Source organism: Orbicella faveolata, unplaced genomic scaffold (assembly GCF_042242905.1).
Source record: "Orbicella faveolata isolate gen_17 unplaced genomic scaffold, um_ofav_v1 contig_2, whole genome shotgun sequence".
Classification (NCBI taxonomy): Eukaryota; Metazoa; Cnidaria; class Anthozoa; order Scleractinia; family Merulinidae; genus Orbicella; species Orbicella faveolata.
The window spans coordinates 21,977,501-21,999,287 of NW_028301547.1; the positions used below are offsets into that span (position 1 = coordinate 21,977,501).

The window sequence follows — 21,787 nt, forward strand, 5'->3', positions numbered from 1 at the left end:
ACGTTTAAGAACCTGGATTTTAAGAACCTGTTAGGCTAAAATTTTCATTTTAAGCCCCCTCCACATAAGAACCTATTAAGGCTAACATTTTAAGTTAGGTTCTTATCAGTGGGGTTGTTGTAAAAGTGTATAGGTAGAAACTACTGAATTAAGATCATCATCTATTTTAAAGTAACTTGACATAACTTTTTTTTTTCTTTCAAGCTTAAGTACCATGTTGTATGTCTATGGTGTTTGCCATCCAAATAATTCCCCAAGTATTTGCAAGTACTGTACTCTACTACAGTATCAAAGAAAGCTTTCTGACCATCTCCACATCTGTGAGAATCACAAAATATTAAATGTAAAATATCAAAATATATCCCAATGAAATAAAAAACTGCAAAATATCAAAACAACGTAAGCTCCCAATGGGCAATGCCTCAGCTTCTCAACATGAGTTTCTTTGTTATGCTTTGTTAAGGACATATACTGTACCTGCACTGAAATGCCTATAGGCATTGCTCTATGGTACAAATAAATGATTTATACTGTATTATGAGATGATATTTCTAATATATATAGTGTATTCAGATGAAATTCATATGAAAATATAAGAACCTATTTTAAGAACCTTGGTAGCCTAAATATGCTTTAAGTGCCATTTATATAAGAACTTATTTAGGCTAAACTGAAAAATTCAGGTTCTTATACGTGGGCTATTACCGTATATAATTTGATTAAGCAATTAGCCAAAAATAGGTTGCCGCCAAAACAGTTTAGGGTTTAGCCTAACTCTAACCTTAAGTTTTAAGACTGAAGAAAAAAAGAAAAAAAGCATTGAGCATTTCAGTTGTTTGAAACAGAAACATTCGCACACAATGAACTATATGTATAGTATGTGCGTAACCTGGAAAGCAATCCGTCCAGCACAGTAATTGTTCAAATTAACAGCTTACCGAGACACTCGCACTGTTGATGACTCTTATTTATGATTTAAACTTTTAGGATTTGTTTACTTTACTTTTTCCGACTTTTTAGCAGGAGAAAAGGCACTAAATGTGCAATAAAAAGGTTTAACTGAAAATCGATCCGTCGAAATCAACAAATACAAATTTAATCACCGTAGCGTTCCTTCAGATCAAGTAAGGCTACAAACCAACAATATCAACTTGTCATTACGCTTAACAAATGAGCTTAGAACGATTTTCTTTCTAGAACTCGTTCTTGTAATTAAAATGATCAAAGAAAGAACGAGAGCTTAAAACGACATAGCAGTAACACCCGAACTCCAAGTAAATTGCTTTTAATTGGCGTTTTTAATTAACGAAATTTCCAAAGCGATGACTTTCAAAATATTAAAGTTAAAAGTGGTCCATTATGTTTTTCTTTTTTCACCCAGATGCTCTAAGATCTGCGGTTTGTTGGAAAAGAATTATGTATTCAGGGTGACCGCCAACGTCACGCAATTGTTTACATTCTCATGGCGGTTCAGGGAAAAATTTATGAGAAGCACAGGCCAAGGCGGGCAACTTAAAACCATTTGCCCAGAGTTATTTTTTGATTTTCAAACAGGTTGGTGTACAGTTAACCCGTAGAAAGTGTTTTTATGGCATTTAAAGTTATAGCCCATAGCAAAATATTGCGATATTTTAGTGCTATAATTCATTTGCAACACATCCCAATATTTTGCGTTTCTGTTCAATCTCGTTTTGGGCTCAAACGAAACCTCGATTTATTTTATTTTTTGCTCAGTCATACCATGAAGACCTGAGCTGAATGTAAAGACCATTGAAAGATTCTCAAGTAGCTGCTGTGCGACGTGCAAAGCAATCAAATTTTCAGAAAATTTAGCATAACAGGAAGTAGATTTTGAGCTCAATCGGGGCGAAATCGTTTTTCGCAAATTTCTCCCCAAAAAAGCTGCATTAGCAGAAACTAACTATGGTCCATTTGTTTACTAGCTAGGGCCAATCTGTGGGCAAAAAATGAGCAAAATCGATTTTTCGACTTGTGCCGTTGTTTGGTCCATAGTTATGGGCACTGGCTCTTAAAAAGGTGTTTTAGTGCTGGTGTAAATGTAGTACTACATAACTGTAGATGCTACATTTAAAGTTCAAATATTATCTCTTCACAAACATTACAATATGTAACTTACCAAGGTGATGGAAGTCCTTTTGGGTTTTTACCCTTCTTTCCTGGAATAAAATAATTTTTATAAGTAAGAAAAGTCTCAATAACAATGAATCTTCCTACTAGAGATCTACAAACTTTGAAGACCACTAAGTAAGAAGAGAAACCCTAGGAATATGCAAGGAATGGTGCATTTTTTAAACAAATATTGTCCCATAGGATGAAGACATTGTTTGGTTTTTGAAACAAATGTGCCAGACCACTGGGATCCACCTATGGGATTTGTTTGAGAGTGGTCAGTGGTATGTCACTTTCAACATCCTGGATGAACATGTAGATGAGCAACCTTGCGGCCATTTACATGACATTTCATAGAGGTCTTCAAAGTTTGTTGCATGTTTGTTGTTCATCCTGCCGTTGTACAAAGCCTAGGACGTGGTTTGAGTTTCAAAGAAGAAGAGAGTTAGAAAAATTGATAAATTTGTCTGTTATTATTGTAAATGAAGGGGTTCTGTCAACAGCTTAGCCTCTTGGCAAGGGAAATTGACCAGTGTGAATTTTATGCTCTAAAACCCATGGAGTGATTCAGTAGGTTCTTGTTCGATGCTGAAAACTTCACAAATCCCAGGGAGTTTCCAGGGGGTCAACCCTGAGGGGAAAACCCCCAGGAAAGCTATTCATTATAAAAAAAATGGCAAAACATGTTATCCTAACTTTTCTTTTCTCAATAGCTAAGTATCGGGTATATAGTTACATGTGCAGTTGTATATACAGATATATAAGTATCTGTACAAATTATTATATGGGTTTATATTATTAACCACACCCTTAATTAGATCTAACTGACTGTGAATGTAATGTAATGTAAATTTGTAATTAGTGTCAATAAATATATTTTGTAACGTTTCGCTAATTACACCGGAGTATGTTCACTATGTATGGTTTGTGTTAACTGTAGAAGTATTTTAGGCGTGAATCCCTAAGGGGCTAGTAGGCTATTTAAGAATTTGTAAGTTATGCAAGAGCCACTCGAAGGCATCTCTTTCAACTTTGCTTTTGTTGTAATGTCGTTGGATACTGAACGAGCGAGCGTTCCCGCTTCGATCGCGCAATCCTTCACTGAGGGAGATCCTGTTCATAAGACTGCTTCACGAACAATGTTTCCTCGTCTTTTGGACGTTGCGCTTGATCAGAGGTTCGCTGCATTCAAACGCGATCTCGACGAGAAACAAGCCGCCACTCAGTCTCAACTGTAGAAGCTAAAAACGGTATCCAAGGCTTTGAGTTCTTTTAACTCTAAAGTGCAATACAAGTCTAGCAACTCTGCTTGATGCAACAGACGGGACCATCAAGACCATCTCAAAAGGAAACCTTTCAGTAGCCAAGTTATTTCGTTCCGTGGACAAGAACCCTGCTGTTTGGGCAGCAGTGCAAGTACGAGTCGGACGAACTCACCGAAGATTCAGAGGAAGAGAAAAAGCTCTGATCAGCCGATAGACGAGCGCTAGCTAAGATCCGGGAGAAAAAGCGGAAAAATGCGTCTAGCTGGCCAACTCTACAGCTACCCGCTCTACATCCAGTGAAGCTCCATCTACTCATGGTCTGTCCACTGGCAATTATTTTTCTTCTTATCAGCCTTTTTGTTTTTTCCACATGCAGTCCTTTCATGGACGTCAGCCTCAACTAGCAGACAAGTGTTTCAGCTGCGGCCAAATAAGCCTCTGAGGAAATCCATCTTCCTGCCCAAGCCGTTTTAGAGGAGCCGCTGCACCCCCCTCCAAGCAGTAAAAATACATACTTATGGCAAATACCAAGCTGCATTGAAGAGAATGGGATAAAATGAGTATATAATTTATTCAATATAATAAAATGATTGGGAGACTTTGACCCAGTTGAACTTATTGATAATTTTGTTGGACCATGTGATTCAAGGTTTTTTGGAAGTCTTGGAAAGACAATTTACTCTAAGGGGCTGAAAAATTTCTGTAGCTGTTCATTTATCGTTCGCGTAAATTTTGGATATGTCAACTGCGTCCATTACTTTTCACTTTGTCATGACAACCACAAACTTCGTATAGGTTTAGACAAAAATCAACTTTTTCGACATTCTTGTGTATTTTTTTTTTTTTTTTCAGCTTTGTTCATCATTTTGCTGAATTTTACCAAATTGTACATTTCATAAGCATTCTGGCTTCATTAGCATTCTAGAATATTTTTTGACTTTTTTAAGAAAATAGTAAAATCCAAGATGATGGATCCAAGATGGTGGGTCAAATGACGTCATGCTACTTCACAGCCAAAAATTATGTCATTATTTTATAGAGCAAGCTCAGGGCTTTCTATTTAATGAATGTAAATTTATTTTCTGTGCCTTAATAGAACGAAAACTCAAGAAGGGGGTTTCATCCCTCTTGTACCACGATGGGGGCATTAGTCCGAGGGTTAACGATTGTATTAGCCCTGATGACTGAATGAATGAATAAAAGACTGATTATCAGGACGGAACGCATTATATTTAAGTTAAAGGCAACCTTAAGGTTAATGTAGCATTTTGAAATCATATAAGTGCTTCTTGCTTTATTCGCGATACTATTTTTGTTGGGTATCAGATTCTCTTTATTTACATTCTACCCTCAGCTCAGTTTTCTAATAATCACTCAGCCATCCAGTCCAGTATAGTGATTTGTCGAGCAGGCTATTTCTGATCTTCTGGCCACAGGTTCAGTGGTCGAGTGCGCGTGTGCTCCTGCTGTGGTTAACCCGTTGTCAGTTTCCATAGAGTTAGAGTTCTGGAAGAATAATGTTTCTTATCTCAGTTCCAGTGTTTTGCAGACGTTGCTCGCAGACTATCTCATATTGTATACTCGGATGTTAGCGCTATTGGATTGGCTGCTTTCATTGCCATTGGTAACATGCCTGTTTTCGCGCAAAAACTGAGATTCTATGTAGACGAATACCAAATCGAATACTACGTGGAGAGAACTCCACTGTGTTTGTTTTGCTTTCAAAAGTTTGCACATCTTCTTTCAGGGTGCTCTGTTAAGTGGTTTACTGACAACCAAACTGTACCTTTGATCGTCGATTCTGGTAGTATGAGACTGTGTTCGCTTCAACTCGCCGGTGATATATTTGATACCGCCAAAGAAAGTAATATCAAAATCGAGGCTGAGTTGATACCTCGTTCAGCTGATTACTTATGCAAGATCGTCGATTGATGACTGGTTAGTTAAAGATAGCTATTTTCATGAAGTAACCTCTTATTGGGGTCCCTGTTCAATTGATTACTTTCCCAGTTAAAAAAAAAAAAAAAATCAAGTTTTCCCAGTTTCTATTGGAATATTCCCTAGCATTTAGTTGGGTAGGAGAAACCTGTTGGCTGGTGCCACCTGTTTCGTTAGTTAAAAATGTCATCCGCCACATATGTTTTTGTCAATAGAACTGGTTACTCTTTATTGGCCTTTCAGCTCCCTTTTGGCCTTTTTCGGTGGATTGTAGGTGGGGTTTCAGATCTTTTGTTATTGATTTTCTCTTCGTTGAGAACGGTAAAGATGTTTATCTCCATGGGACAAATAACAGTTCCCTTTTGGCTCGGAGAATTTTAGTTGCTTGTCGGGGCTGTACAGTACATTATCCAGTAGAACCTGTCTATGGAGAAGTCATGCCGCGCGGTCATGATTACGCTGTTTTAGGCCGTTGGGCCATGTCATCTTTGTGCGGGACTGCCCGTTTATCATGTGTTGATCTTAGGTGATTGCACTGTTTTAGGCCATTGGGCCATGTCATTTTTGTATGGGACTGCCCGTTTATCATGTGTTGATCTTAGGTGATTGCACTGTTTTAGGCCGTTGGACCATGTCATCTTTGTGCGGGACTGTCCGTTTATCACGTGCTGATCTTAGGTGATTACACTGTTTTAGGCCATTGGGCCATGTCATTTTTGTACGGGACTGCCCGTTTATCATGTGTTGATCTTAGGTGATTGCACTGTTTTAGGCTGTTGGACCATGTCATCTTTGTGCGGGACTGCCCGTTTATCACGTGTTGATCTTAGGTGATTACACTGTTTAAGGCCGTTGAGCCATGCCGTTTTTGTGCAGGACTGCCAGTATATAGTGTGCTGAATACAAGATTTAGGCCTCTGGGCCTTCCTCATGTTCTGATCTGCGTGTTGTTGCTTTTTTGTTTTTTCTAATTGTTCTCACTTTTTTTTTTTTTTGTTATCTTTCAAGTCTACAAAGTGGATGTGTGTTTACTTCAAAGGTTGCCCACTCAAGAGATCCAGACGGCTTCGCAAGTCAACGGAAGGTCTTCCCTTGCGTTCCTCTAAAGCAAAGGCCCTTTCAACAACAGAGCGTTATTCAAGTGACTTTCAAACATTTAGAGAATGGTCTTCACGCTTTGAGGAAGTCGCTTGTTTGCCGTCTGATGAGACGTCATTTGCTCCTTATTTGGAGTATTTTGCTGCAGCAGAGTTCCCTCTACTCCACACTTGAGTCTGTCTGTTATGGCATAAATTGGGCACACCATCGGTATGGCTTTCCGATTTGTGATTTGACTTGTGATACAAGTGTTCTCGAGGCGGCTAAAATTGAGTTTGCAAAACCTGTTTCCATAAAAAGGGGGGCGCTGTTACTCCCGAGATGATTTTGAGGATATATAATAGGTTTGCGCGCCCCAAGGCTAATCCCTCTAATCATCGCTTAGCTGCAATTTGTGTGACTGCTTAATCGGCTTTTCTCCGCGTCAACAAGTTAGCTAGCCTTCGCTGTTGTGACGTTAGTTTTTGCAATGCATTTGTCAGAATTTATACATGTGAGAGCAAAACAGATGTTTATTATATGTAATTTTTAGTTTTAATTTTAGGAATTTATTTTTCTTCAAAGATAGAGCATATTTTGCTCTAAAAAAATTTGCAGTAAAATAAAGTTTTAGACTTGGCATGCGTTTGCGGAACTAGGATATCTTATACACTTGTTTGATCTACATAGCTTAAGAACAGGGGCCGCTAAGGTGCAGACATCAACAATCTACACTCTTTATGTCACGGCAGATGGGAGACTGATCGAGGCAAGGACGGCTAGCTACGGCTATATTACGATAAGTTAAAATTTTTACTTTCAGTTTCTTGAAGTTTGCACACTTAGATTCCTTTGTTCTCTTTCTTTATTTTCGAAAGCGGGCATCAATAAATGAGATGCCCGCCCCTGATGCTGTGTTTGTGTTTATTAAGATTAGTTACAAAATATTTTATAATTGTTTCAAGGTGATTAGAGTATAAATATATTTTGTAACGTTTCGCTAATTACACCGGAGTATGTTCACTATGTATGGTTCGTGTTAACTGTAGAAGTATTTTAGGCGTGAATCCCTGAGGGGCTAGTAGGCTATTTAAGAATTTGTAAGTTATGCAAGAGCCACTCGAAGGCATCTCTTTCAACTTTGCTTTTTAATTTTCTGTTTATTCACTGCTGTATTTTCTTTATGATGATGTAACGCTCGCTGTATCCTGCATCAATAAACGAGATGCCTGCCCCTGATGCTGTGTTTGTGTTTATTAAGATTAGTTACAAAATATTTTATAATCGTTTCAGGGTGATTAGAGTATAATAAGTGTTTGTACATGTAAGTTTGTAAATTATTTTGTCATTACTGTTAGTAATTAATTGTAACAGGGGCAGCATAAGTGTAATTAATTATGTAATATTGTTTATATCGCTCTTGTAATTGTGCTTTAAGTATCAATAAAATGTTACAAAAAAAATTTTTAAAAAAATGATAAGAGCATAGCTCTTTAGAAATCAAAATCTAATGTTAGCTTAACTAATAAGTAATGAGTCAATTTCCTAGTAAACTCAACCTTATTAAGCTCTATTATCCAACTGCAGCAAACACCGTCCAAATACCAGTACAAATATACAGCGATATTGTTCAGTTATTTGTTCAGTAGAAAACCTGTTTGCTGTACAGGTCGGCCTGCGCACACAAAATTGACTACAGCAGTTGGATAATAAATCTCTTATGAAATGTTTTGGTGTGTAGTATCGCTTTATACTTTTACTCATTGTTAGGCTAAGTCAAAATACGGCACAACTCATAAAAATATATAGAGGATATTACACAGTGGCCAGAAGATATGAATTTTATGTTCTCATGGCAAGAACAATATTGCACGAGTGAGCCCAGCGAATGAGTGAGATGTTGTTCTTGCCACGAGAACATAAAATTCATATCTTCGAGCTAAACATGTAATGTTTTTTTTATTATATAGACATACTGATGATGGCGTTTTTGACGATTTTCCGCAGATTTCCAACCACTTTCTGAAGATTTCCAAAGATTCTCCAAAAATTGTCCGAAGGTCACACGAATGTTGCCGAACATTTCCCGAAAATTTCCAAAGATTTCCGAAGATTGCCGAAGACTTTGAAGGAAGACCCGAAGATGTTACGATCATACACTAACGAATTAAAGAACAATTTAAGAGACAAACTTGATATCAGTGAAATCATCGATATCTTCACTAGTGAGGATATGGAAAATACATACGCCACTCTGGATGTTAAGTTTCGTATAAATTTTACAAGCGGTGTATTTTCCAGTGAAACACTCGTGTCTATATAATAAACAGCGATACTACACACCAAAATATCTAAAAAGACATATTTAATGTGGGCCAGGAAGCAAGAGCTACTTAAGCTTGAATATCCAGTTAAAAAATGCAGCGGTTTGTTCTTCTTACCTCTTTTAGATGAACCAGACATAATGGTTCTCTTCAGATCTTCTTCGGAATCAAGACAACGATAATTTAAGTGAAGGGGTTTAATCTCAGAATCACCGAGCACCGAGTCTAACCTTTACGTCCATTCCTCACTTGTGCAAATCTGTTGGTTTGATGCAAAGCTTCAAACCGAAATAACTGACTCAGGGATTTCCCTTCAGCTTACTCTGCCAGCACTACGTCGCAAACCGAATAGGAATGTAGTAGGAATACCGAAGGTTGCAGAGTTTAAAACGAGTAGCACTGGGAATGAGAATGGTCAGTGGCAAGAAAAGAACGTTCGTCGGACTCTATGTGGTGTAACAATCATGGATTTGGCACAGTTTTAAATTCACGGATCGATAAAAGAGGGTCGTACAAGGAGGTCTCTGGCACGATTCACGAACGGAAAAATAGAGGATCACGGATCACGGATATAAAAATTTCGTCTTCCCGAATCACGAAAATAAGCCAGTAAGATAATCTTTTAAATGACCTGTTAATACACACTAGAAATAGTGTTTGAAGAAAGAAAAATAGCGAATGGCTAAGTCAAGGCTCCATATTACAAATCGCATACCTACTAGGTCATTCTCGATAGACAGTACAACTCTAACCATTCGGAGCTGGAGGACTCGCGTCTCAAAATCACCTAGAATAGAGCGGCAAAATTAAGAATATCGGTTAATAATTCAGGTTCTTCACGGGTCACGCAAAACCTTCAGGTCACTAGTCACGAAGAATAATTTCCTAAATTATTTACCTTTCACGGAAAATAAAATCAGCTAATCACGCATCACAAGCATACCCCTTTACGACCCTCATAAAATAGTGGGACCCCCACAAAATAGGCCAAATAGCGATATTAAAAAAAAAGTAACCATCGATGTATATCTTATTAGCCAAGCACGGGGGCTGTATTACCGTTATTCGGAGGCAGCGTGGCCGAGTGGTGAGGGCGCCAGACGTGAGATCGGAGATCGTGGATTTTTGTCCCATTCTGACCACTAGCTGATGACAGGTGTTGTTGCCGACCCCGGCCACACTTGCAAATAGCCAACTCATCTGCCTCTTGCCAGTTGGGATTTTTAACCTTTTTTGTCCATTTATATTGTTTGTTTCATTGTTTGTCTCCATTAGTCAATTAAGATCCTTATCTATTTATTATTTATTTAAGTAGAAGAATATATCACTAGTCCGAGATGTTGACAGTACGGACCGAGCGCAGAGGCGTCCGTACAAGGAAGACCATGGGAAGATGCTCGGCCCCAGAACTGTCCCGAGCCCGTCAGGTTCAAAACGCGTGTTACAGGTTATAAGTCACATTGTTAAAAGTTAGCCGTAAAAATGCTTATTCAGGTTAGCCTGAGCATTATTTAGGCTAACTGGAGTGCTATTCAGGCTATACCTGCCCGTTTAAAGCAATTTCGGTTATAGTTAAGTTAGATAAAAATCAAATAATCTCATACTAGAACGAGACCGCAATTTGATCCTGGTCTAATCGCACCCCCCTCCCCCTGACCTCCTCACCCCTTTCCCCTTTCATCGGCGTTCCAAAAGAGAAGGAAAGGAAGGGAGAGTTGGAAAGAAAAAGAATATGAATTTCTCTGGGTGTAAGTTAATTTAAAAAAAAAAATGAGGCAGAAAAAACGTTCTATAGAGATTTGGAGAAGCAGCAGCAAAATACGCATGATACCGAAATAATAACCAGTAATTTAGTTCAAAATACTGCTTGAACAAATAGGGATACCAAAAAGGCTTGTTCCATTTTGCAGCTCAGCTTGTAATAAACAGCGAGTACACAACCAGTCTATGGGAGGCGCAGTGGCCTCATGGTTAGCGCGCCCTACTCCGGATCGAGCGGTCCAGGTTGGAGCCCTAGCCAGGGACATTGTGTTGTGTTCTTGGGCAAGACGCTTTACTCTCACAGTGCCTCTCTCCACCCAGGTGTATAAATGGGTATCGGCGAATTTAATGCTGGGGGGGGGGGGGTAACCCTGTGATTGATTAGCACTCCACAAACGGGGATATGCTCCGGCCTGATGGACCACTTGGCTCGTATACAGACTTCACCTACCTTTTACTGATGATTATCTACTGTATGTATCTTGTGCTTTACTATTTCAGGAAAGCTGGCGTCAGGTTACCTCGACTGGATTTCTGTAAGGCAGACACCTCTCTAAATTTCTAACACAGATATATATAAAGTTGGTGCTGGGCTCCAAGGTGTCCGTCTTAGGGATAATTGCCTGTATAACTAACCACTGTAACGAGACATGTTATGAATAAACCGCAAATGAAGATCAGTGACAAATGAAATAAGGGTAATATTGAAGGTAAGCCAGTATCAGAAAAGAACTGCTCTTGCAAATGACTTCTCAAAGAAGGAGTTCGATAGAACTACAATCAGTGGTAAGCTGAACCAACATAAATGTCTATAACATATATTGTTGATACAAATACCTGCGTAAACTGCACACGCGCCCTAGACACGAATTAACTTCAAGCATTTAAAGAGCTTGTGAAACTTAGTAATTTGTGAAATGTTAGGGGTTTTGGGTGTAATAACTGAGGAGAATTTGGCTGACAAAAACTTCAAAATTTCTGGATGGCCAAAGCGCTAATGAGCTCATGCATTCTTCAAGTACAAAAAATTTTCAGTATTTAAACCCGGCCGCGTCGCCCAAAAAGTATTCAATGCATCGGGTTTAAATTCCTTAGGACAGTTAATCATACTGTGTCGTTTCAATATTCAGAACTAATGTTTTTGTGCTCCATCAGAAACTGTATCGCTTATTCTAATTCTAATTGGACAAATATTGTAAAAAGAGATTCTCCTATACAGTGATCATAATGGGCCCACTAAAGAGGCGAACAGATCAGTCAACTGCGCGCAACCTCTGTCTTTCCCATCCTCTTATTTTCGCCGAGACGATGATCTAAACGAGCTCCTGCCAGGTGATCTAAAAGAGGACTTTCCAGATGACACTTTGGGGCTGCCAGATGATCTAAAAGAGGACCTTCCTGATGACAGTTTGGAGCTGCCAGATGATCTAAAAGAGGACCTTCCAGATGACACTTTGGGGCTGCCAGATGATCTAAAAGAGGACCTTCCTGATGACACTTTGGAGCTGCCAGGTGATCTAAAAGAGGACCTTCCAGATGACACTTTGGGGCTGCCAGATGATCTAAAAGAGGACCTTCCTGATGACACTTTGGAGCTGCCAGGTGATCTAAAAGAGGGCCTTCCAGATGACACTTTGGGGCTGCCAGGTGATCTAAAAGAGGACTTTCCAGATGACACTTTGGGCCCCGTTGATGCTTTGGGTCTACCGGATGATTTAAAAGAGGGTCCTGGTGATATTTTAGAGCCGCTATATGATCCAGAAGAAGGTTTTGATGATATTTCAGAGCTACTAGATGATCTGCCAGGCGATGCCACTTTAGGCCTGGCGTGTGACCTAGGAGACGACCTGCTTGAAGAATGCTTCTCAGAACGTTTAGCGTTGCTTTTCTTTTGGCCCCCTGTACAGGACGCACAGCCATCTTCCTCGCGCTTATTCAGCACAGGGCGGTATCCAATCTTCTTTGTCAGACATTGCATATACTCTCCTTCTTTCGATTTCTGTCTTTGTTCGGGAACATATTTTATCCTGAGGTCTGTTTCTCTATGCTTTTTAAATTTGCTTGCTACCTTCTTGTCGATATCCTGTTGCTTTTGACTTTTATGCTCTTGTAGTCTTCTCCTCACGTCGTTAGATCGACCTGCATAAATGTATTTTGTTTCACTTCCTTGCTTTTCGCCGATAGCATAAATGCCAGGTACCTTAGCTTGTCAACTGAAGACACGTCATATGGCAGCCAGGGGTTCTTTGATAGCTTATCACATATTTGGCCGTCCTGGCGACAAAACAAATTCAACAATGATTACCGTAATGATTCGATTTTTCAATTATAATATAGCTGAGACACTATGCGCGCTCTCATTGGTCGATAGTTATGTTTAGATGAGAGTATGTAAACACCGTAGCGACGTTTTAGATTCGCGCGTATTCTTGAGAAATATTTTATAAAAGCAGTAGAGTACTTATTCCATTTTTACATAGCCTCATCTAAACCCTTAGGGTGTTGGGAGAATTCTCGAAAGATATATGTAAATGTATGAAAACATTGCTTACGAATGGAAGCATGCGACCTTGCGTAAATACAGTTGTGCTGCAGTTAATTTGTTGTTGTTAACTTTTACATCGAGCATGCAATTCCTTTTGTATCATATCTTGCGTCGTTGACGTATGAATCGTGAACTGCGGCATTCTTGTTGGAGGCAAATAGCCATGTCAACAAAGATGAATATACGACCTTGTTACTTACTATTGGAACAAGTGATATCACTGCTGCTAGATATGCTAATTTAAGGTTGATCATGATGGAACATTTGCTTCCGCCCCGGGTAAGAAAGAAGATGACTAAAACGCTGGTAAAAAGCTACATACACGCCACACATTGCCAATGACAGGAAAGTTAAAATCGAAGCAAGAAAGCAGGAAAAATAGCTTTACTGCATTGCTACCAGCAAGGGGACACTTAAACACACTTCCATTTCTGTCTAAGACAACAATGGATCCGGAACAATTTCATCAAGTTAAGATAAGAGCGCTTGTTTTTAGACGTACCTGCACGCTAGGGGCCTCTCTAACTGGGTACGATGCTTCAAAGCCTAGTGAGAATCCTATTGTAAAATTAAATGACTCGAAACAAGCTACGATTCCTTACCTCCTTTTTAGTACATTAAGTATTTCTCCCAGACGTGTGACCTCAGGCTGTCACGCATGTCGGAGGTTTCCGTGTTTTGGCTTACCTCCCGTTGCATGTACTTTGCTTTTTCGCCAATCAAATTAGCTTTCTATCAAGTTGAAGATTCTGACCAATGGGGAAACTGCTTCCACTCCTGTCGCGTGCCATGTCGCTGCCAAAGCCCTCGTTCCCTATGGTCAGTACCAAATCACAGGCTTGTTACGTAGATACGTGGTTTGACCGAATTATATAATGGTTTACCAAGCATGAGGTAAAGATGACTGAATATCGGCCGTCCTTCTTTTGCGTGTTTATGTTATATGAACTAACATCGTAAACGCTATTTAAACTGGCATTTTTCTTGTAATTTTAGCAGTTTTATTGTCAGAATACTATGTATGGTAGCTACGAGTGAGCGACGACACAAACATTGATGACAAAAACATTTTTTTTAATACCTACAGGATGTAGCTTAGGTTTATGTTCGCTAACGTTAAGGAGCCAATTTAATCAGGCGTCTACATGTAATTTCTTGATAGATTTTTGGTAGTACGACAAAGGCGTTGCAAACAATACATTCGTGAAAACATTGTTTTACCCCATGGTTCATGCTTTCCTGGTTTGAAATAGAAGTTTGTTGAAGTTTGCTATGTTCAATTTGAATTATTTGTTTTGGTTGTTTGTTCGGTTCCACTAGCCTTTATGCTATAAACACTGCCGAGGGTAAAATCTAAAGGTTATTTATTATAATTTATTCCATTTTATATTATTTGCTGGGTTGAAATGTAGATCACTACTCTTTCATGCCAAATTCGCGCGGGAACGGAAAGAGCACGTGAGCCCGCAGAACACCCCGCTGAATCTCATGGATTATGACAAGATGGTTTCTTACTTTTCATGTTCTAGAAGTTAACCTGTGGTCACCGCTGAAGGATCCATCAGGGCGGTATGAGGCAAACTGAGGCACTTGCCTCAGTCATTTTTTTCGTTTTTCTTGTTTTTGTTTTTGTTTGTTTTTGAAGAGGGAAAGTAAAACACTACAAAATTCCTAGGATGAGAATTTAACCATGGATATTGCCTCAGTTATAATTTTGCTCTGGCCCCAGCTGCCCCTCACAAGCCAGCGGTAAATAAGTAACGTCCGGTCATAATTTTGACTAAATGATTAATAAACGAACGAGTTCTTAGATGTTCAGGTTCACAAAATGTAAAATAAAGCAGATATTAATAACTCCAGCTTGAGTTATAAACACAATGAATTAAAGATGATCACGACTTGGTGACTTAACACATCTGCCGGTTTATATATATGACGAAATTCAGGGCTCCATGTGGCCCATCTCAGGTCTAAATAACTCTGGTATTAAAACTGGAAAATGTACAAGATTTTCGACGCGGGCACAGCGCAAAACACCCCCCCCCCCCCACCCCTGCTCCCCTGCCCGCAGACGAATTAACATTATCATCAGTCATCTGTCCTAATTAGGGCATCTATCGTGAATTGCTGCCTAAATAGTAAAATACCGGATGTGTATAAAGCTGGTTAACTAAATATCCATAAACAGGAGGGGTTTTTTTTCCCTATCCTGAACCAAGCTTCGACTACAAAACGTGATATATTAAAGAGGCTCAAGGTTTTCGTTTACATCCTAACCATTTAACTTCCAGAAGTGGGTGATTTCTCATCAAAGGATATTTTTTGATGTACTACCAAATTCTCACAGCTAACATTACGTTAAATGACTTGGAATCATTGCTGAGAATTGCGACTTTCAGCTTGTTGGAAGACGTTATTTATTCCTTTAAAATCATTTTTATTAACAAACTTTTCACGCGAACTAGTCATACAAGAAATAGACGCCGCTAGCGGCGTGCTTAAAGGAGCTCAGCCACGGTATTTTGAGTTATTTTGGCCATGTGCAAAACTACTATTAAAATTGAAGAAAACCTGAGAATAGTAGTTTACTAAGAAAGAAAAACACCGAGGACATTAATTAACCATAAAGGAACAAGGATGGTTAAGGATGGAGAAGATTGACACAGATAACAAACGACGAACTTGAAAAGTTTACAATGAACTTTTCACGATGCGCAAACCGTGACGTAGCACCTTTAATGAGCACGACAGAAATGCCAACTCAGTAGACAGAACTATTTATATAATTATAAGAATCCTTACGGCGGTTTAGTTAAGATGTCTCTCCAATTGCAGGTGTAGCAAAGACGTTAGGGGGGATCCAATTTGCCGGTTTCTTCAACAAAAAAGCCACGGAAAGCTCCAAGAATATGAGTCACGGGGAAAAAACCCTCTAAACCTTGTTCTCCAGTTCATAGGCTGAATCAGATCGCAGAGTTAATTTGTTTCGTAGCATTAATCAGCGAGCGGTACCTGAGTAACGTCCGCTCATAGTTTTGACTAAATAATTAACAATCCAAGGAGTTCTTTATTGTTCCAGTCTTCAAAATGTAAAATAAAGCAGATATTAATTCTGATATTAATAACTCCACCTTGAGTTATAAACACAATGAATTATGAATGATCACGACTAGTTAAACTTCACGCTCTTGCGCTTATATTTGACAAGGCTCGGGATAAATGTACCCCATCTCAGGTCTGGAGTGACTCTAAGATTAGCATTTAAAAATTTACGAACTTTTTGTAGCGCGCACCACACAAAGCGGAGTTCACAAACACCCCCCGGCTGCAGGTGAATAAACATAACATCAGCCATAAGTCCTTTATTGCACCATCAAACAATTTATAAACCAGTTAGGAGCCTGAGCTCTTTAACATATGAAACTCCAAACAACAGGGGAATAAATGAAAACAATGATTTTAATAACAACAATACGCTGTAACTCCTTGAAATAGAAAAAACTAAAGAATTTCTCGTAGTGTTTTTAGTATTTTCAGACAAAAATGTCGACGGTTTTGGCATTACTGCCTTCTTTAGGGCTCAAAAGACTGTCTGGGTTTTTGAAAACACCAGCTGCCAGTTTGTTTGAACTCTGAAGGGAGCCAGTAGCAATGCGTAAACGTCGGCACGTTTAATTTTCTGACAATAAAAGAAAAGAACTGTTAGCCGAAATGAATGAAAGCTTGCGTTAACTGAGTTATATAACCCAGTGTTTCAACTATTAATTAAATATGAACATCACCTGGCATATAAGTCTGTTCGTTCTAGATCAAACGAATAGATAAAGCAGCAGCGAGCTTTGGGTGCGTTGCACCTCCGGTTCTCAAAAAGGTTTTAATTCCATACTCTGACGCTTTAACAACACATTAGAGCTCCATGGCTGGCGCGTGGCTGATTCGGTTGGCCATTGTGATTCTAAACATTTTCCTGATAATCTTATTCGTGGTGGCAAACACAGACTTTTGCGGAAGCGTTTTTGAAACGGAAGCTGGTAAGTAGGCACAGGTAAATTAAAGCGTCGCACTTTCCTTCTATTCAGTCTGTTTGCATCAGGAAAAGTTTTATTTTCTTTCCTCTGTTAGACCATGCCTTGGTTGGTCACGTCATGTCCACGGCTACAGTCCTTGACGAGTTTGCATGCCACCTTAAATGCATTGGAAATAGCAGTTGCAAGTCGTTTAATGTCCGTCCAGACGGCAGCAATGCAGGGCAACGCATTTGTGAGCTAAACAACAACAACCGACAGATGAAGCCAGGAGATTTTAAATGGAAGAAAGGATCAACATACTTTGGTTCAGTTCAGGTTAGTTGAAACCTTCCGAATATACGTTACTTATCTCAGTTTAGCTACCTTTACTCGGAACAGGAAAAAGAGTTAATGCGAGATTGTTAAAAGAAGAATATGATTGTCAGCCTGTTCGTACAGTTAGCAAGAGTGATCAAAATGTGATATTTCCTTACAGTATTGATAAATGATAAAGTTAACGCTGAACAGCATTTTTCTTAACCCAACCTAGGCCTCCTGCATCGATGTTTCTCGTCAGCGGAATGACCAAACAGTAAACAGTGGACAGTGTCATCCGGGATACAAGGGGAAAAATGCGAAAAACGTGAGTCGTGAATGTTTATTTGTGTTTTGACGATTATATTACGCAGTGTGAATCTGATTGCGAAATGTATCCTGGGTCTATTTTCTTCTTTTATAGAAATAAAAGGTTGGTACTCCCATCACCGTGGTCACTCCTGTAAGGACATCCGGGACTCAGGAGATACTAAAGGAGACGAGGAGTACTGGATCGACCCTGAGAAGAGTGGAAACCCTTTAAAGGTCTTCTGTGACATGACAACTGACGGAGGTAAGCTGAGAATGGCGAACAAGAAATATTCTTACACGTTAAGATTACACAAACTCTCATTTATTTGGAACACGTACGGTTGAAACATTTCTTGCTTTATTTTCCTTTTCTTTGAAAGTTTTCGTTTCGTAATAAAGGCTTTATTGTAAGGTTCTCATCTGGTTCTGTTCTTTCCAATTAACGAACATAAATTTACCTGATTTCAGGAGGCTGGCTTCTTGTCTCCAACTATATGATTGACAGCTCATCCTCTCCACTGCAATTGTCAGAAGAGGCGTCCTACAGAGGAGTCGGCAGTTACCATAACAACAAGACTTTTCTGAAGAAGAGTGCCATGAATGAGCTGTGGACTCACTTGTCCTTCACTCAAATGAGATTCCACTGTAGTAAACAAAAGCTGGGACGTACGTTCCACGTGACCACGGTCGCTAACAGCACTGGTGACGCTGTAGTCCAGTACTTCAGCGGTCAGACAAATGTCCGGCCCGACGCTTGTGGCTCGTTTGTTAGAATGGAAAACGACAACTCCAGATTGGCAGGAGCTTGCGATCAGTGGAGCGGGGATGGCAAATGGGGTTGGGGAATAGATGAACAGAGATTGTACTTTTTCCCTGCTCATTTTTATGGATACTTTTGGTTTTGGCACCCAATCTATCGATATTTGAGATGTGATGACTACTATTCTGGACTGTCCTCTGGTGATTTCTGGAAAGTCTTTGTTCGCTAGGAACTTTGTGACTGCAGGCAGAGTATTACTGAATTTTGTTTGTGGACTTCAGAGAGTTGTTTGTTCGATGTCAATCACATGATTATTGTGTTAGTTTTATTCAAAGCGTCGCCATGAAGTTTTGCCAAAATTAAGTTGAAATAGAAACGCTAGGTTATTAAATAGTTGAAAGTGGGTACCACCTGTATCAAAAAACTGTTGAACAAACTATAAGTCTTGCTAGACGGGGTTGGTGGGGGAGTGCAATTTTAAAAGATTGTTGAGGCACCTGCTGTCTTAAAGAATTTTGGCAGGAACATCTAATTCACAGATTTTGTTCAAACCTATAATAAGTCAGATAATGAGTTATTATCGTCAGGATTTCAAGAAAAGATGTGGGGGGGGGGGGGGGGGGTCACCAACTTTATTTCAGAGATACAACGTGTGGAAATATTTGCAACTTGTAACTCTGCGCGCCGAAGCAGCGACTAGGTAATATAAAATGAACAATAGTAGCAAGTCTGCTAGTAGTCACTGCTCATCTTTGCGTGGATCAAGTTAGCCATCTTGGACGTTCGGTGACCCCAGTTTTTCTTTTGAGGGATCACTTTTAGCACCGGTTTCCCACGTTTTGAGAGAAAATAGGAAAAGCCTATATATTTATTAGAAGTTTGAAATTTTTGCCCCGCGCACAATCTAATTCTGCTTTTAAGAACTTTAAATGCTTTAAATGTCTCTTTAAGGATTAACTTTAGTGAATAGGATGGAAACATCTGAAATTGTTAATGCGACATACCCACCTGGACTAAATAAATCAGTTTTAAACTAGAAATCCTGGAGACCTTTCAAGATTCTTTCGCCAGTCTTTTAAACTCAGGCTACGAGAAAAACTTCAGTTCGCTTTTCCCCTAAATAATAAACCGTACAAAAGTAGTCAAAGTCCGAAATTTTTACCTTTACCATAACGGAATTAAAACACAAGGGAATTAGAAGATGTATATAATAATAACTAAGTAAGTAGTTTAACTAGTTGGTAACGAAAGTATACTCACCTAACCTCACTTTAATTTAATGTTAGCTTATCCATGTACAGAAAAACATTTACAAGACTTAACAAAGAACCATGCTTCGTCTTCGTGATGCAAACATATGTCATCCAAAGCTTTCTTGAAATGAAGTCACAATTTCCTGCAATTATCGTTGTGTTTTCCTTCATATTAGCGATAAGGGTAAGGACGAGGTTCAAGAATGCACGAACGGCCCACCTCAGGCCTAGAAAACGCAAAAAGTTAATGAGATTTTTGAAGCGCGCATTGTGCGGCGAAACGGAGATAACGATAACCCCCCTGCCACCTGCCTCCCGCCCCCCCGCACCTGCCCCCTGCCCGAGAGCGGATAAACATTCCCATTAGCCAATCCGCCCTTATTACACAATCTACCTTATATTGTTGCCTCAGGCTTGGAAAACGTTAATGAGATTTTTGAAGCGCGCATTGTGCAGCGAAACGGAGATAACGGAGATAGTGTTTGCAAAGGCCCTTATGTAACCGACCTAAACCTTTAGCTGATTGGGTCTTTAACAACCCCCCTAACCCCACCCCCGTGACGTCTTTTCATAAACGCAGCAATGCGAAATAATTAACAAACTAACTAACAAACAAAGATACAGAAAAGGGACGTAGTCAATATTGAGGTAATACATACAAGACCATACTGTGATACTGTAGCCTGTGCGCAGGCTAACGGATTTGCTTCGTTTCTATGTGAATATTGAGGGTACGTAGACCTTAACAATACACGCCTAAGTCTATACCAAGCTTTCATGGCGGGAGCGAAGTTAGCAATGGAAACACTTTAATAAATTACCCACAAAAAGGATGTTGCTAAAACTAGGAACGGGAAACGGAAAACGGGGAACGGGGAACGGGGAACGGGGAACGGGGAACGGGGAACGGGGAACGGGGAACGGGGAACGAAGAACGGCAGTCTGGGAACGAGTGTACAGCGGTAACCCGCCTGAGAATTCAACATGGCGGGCAAAGGAAAAGAAGAGGGAACAAATTGGGGACATGCGAGGAAGTGTTACGGTTGTAAACGTGAGTATCTACCCCAGATCATGTGCCCAGTACGTTCCTGTTAGAGCAGAATCCGATTGATACTCGCGCATGTAATGGCCCCTGGGTTGAAAATCGAATCGGTATTATCACATGCTACCCCAATCGGTAAGGCCACAGTCGTTCTTAAATAGAATTTCAAGCCTTCACAGTCTTGTCATATCTTCTCACTCTGTGTGCGAGCTGTCATATCAATATTTAAAAACAGCAACACGCAATATGATATCGAGGACAAGTAACTTAACACGTGACCATCTTTGAACGTGAGTCGTCCGCTGTCTTCGCATTCGGTAGCATGGCGGCCTTTCGGACATCGGCAAGTCAGCTGGCAAATCAGGTGAGCAACGGATAAATAACCTGTGGCCTGGCCGCTTTGTTAAAGACAAAATGTATGAGGAAACGAACAAGGAATATTCCACAATTATGCTAATGTTGGTGAAAGACGACCACGGAAAAGCTACTGCGTGACACTCGGTATGTGTTTAGATGACACGTTGTCACGTATCAGGCGAAAAACAGTCTTAAGTCTCTGTCTGTGTTTTTTACCCAGTCTGCAGTCTGCATTTTGTACTGACCGATTGGGGTATTGGGGGTTGTGATAATTGTAACACTCTTGCTAATTATGGTTACAAGAGGCCCCGCGGGACATCTGATATTTTCGCGCGCGCGTGAGGTCAATATGTTAATAAGACGTAGTTTAAATTCTGTGGCAACGGTCAAACTAACATCTTTCGAAATATATTAGAGCTAGTCATCGTCGCTGTTCTTATAATTTCCCTTTCGCGATCATCGTCCACCAGAGGTCAATCATTCATTTCGGGGAAAAGCTGTAAGTTTGTGTTTTTCGGGGTTTGTCCGTTCAGCCGTCTAATGTTGTAAATAATTGTTTATTTTTGTTCTATTTTCAGTCAAACTCGTTGTCGTGAATAAACTTTAACGTTTGTTCCCTTTTTAAACGATGTTTGGAGACCGATCGAGATTGGCTTCGCGATATGGTGGTAACATTGTTTGAAGCTTTCCTTAATGTTTGA

At 39.8% G+C, this 21,787-nt stretch overlaps 2 protein-coding genes and 1 pseudogene across 2 annotated transcripts in view; 1 reads left to right on the plus strand and 2 right to left on the minus strand.

Annotated features, from left to right (window-relative positions):
- Nucleotides 1-9,147, minus strand: part of LOC149112426 (uncharacterized) — a 53,070-nt gene extending 43,923 nt beyond the window's left edge. Inside the window, exons 1-2 of the mRNA XM_089290289.1 lie at nt 8,852-9,147; nt 2,138-2,177 (exon numbers count right to left, since the gene is read on the minus strand). Of these exons, the coding sequence (XP_089146415.1) occupies nt 2,138-2,177; nt 8,852-8,873 (62 nt within the window). The 5' untranslated portion in view covers nt 8,874-9,147. The remainder of the gene's footprint in view (nt 1-2,137; nt 2,178-8,851) is intronic.
- A 2,467-nt stretch (nt 9,148-11,614) lies between these two features.
- On the minus strand, nt 11,615-13,294 carry LOC149112427 (uncharacterized; annotated as a pseudogene).
- Nucleotides 13,295-16,880: 3,586 nt separating this feature from the next.
- LOC149112428 (uncharacterized) lies at nt 16,881-18,681 on the plus strand. Its single transcript, XM_089290309.1, has 5 exons — nt 16,881-17,071; nt 17,163-17,383; nt 17,598-17,694; nt 17,787-17,936; nt 18,143-18,681. The coding sequence occupies exons 1-5, from the start codon at nt 16,957-16,959 to the stop codon at nt 18,661-18,663; spliced, it is 1,104 nt and encodes a 367-aa protein (XP_089146435.1). The 5' UTR covers nt 16,881-16,956; the 3' UTR covers nt 18,664-18,681.
- The last annotated feature ends 3,106 nt before the right edge of the window (nt 18,682-21,787 follow it).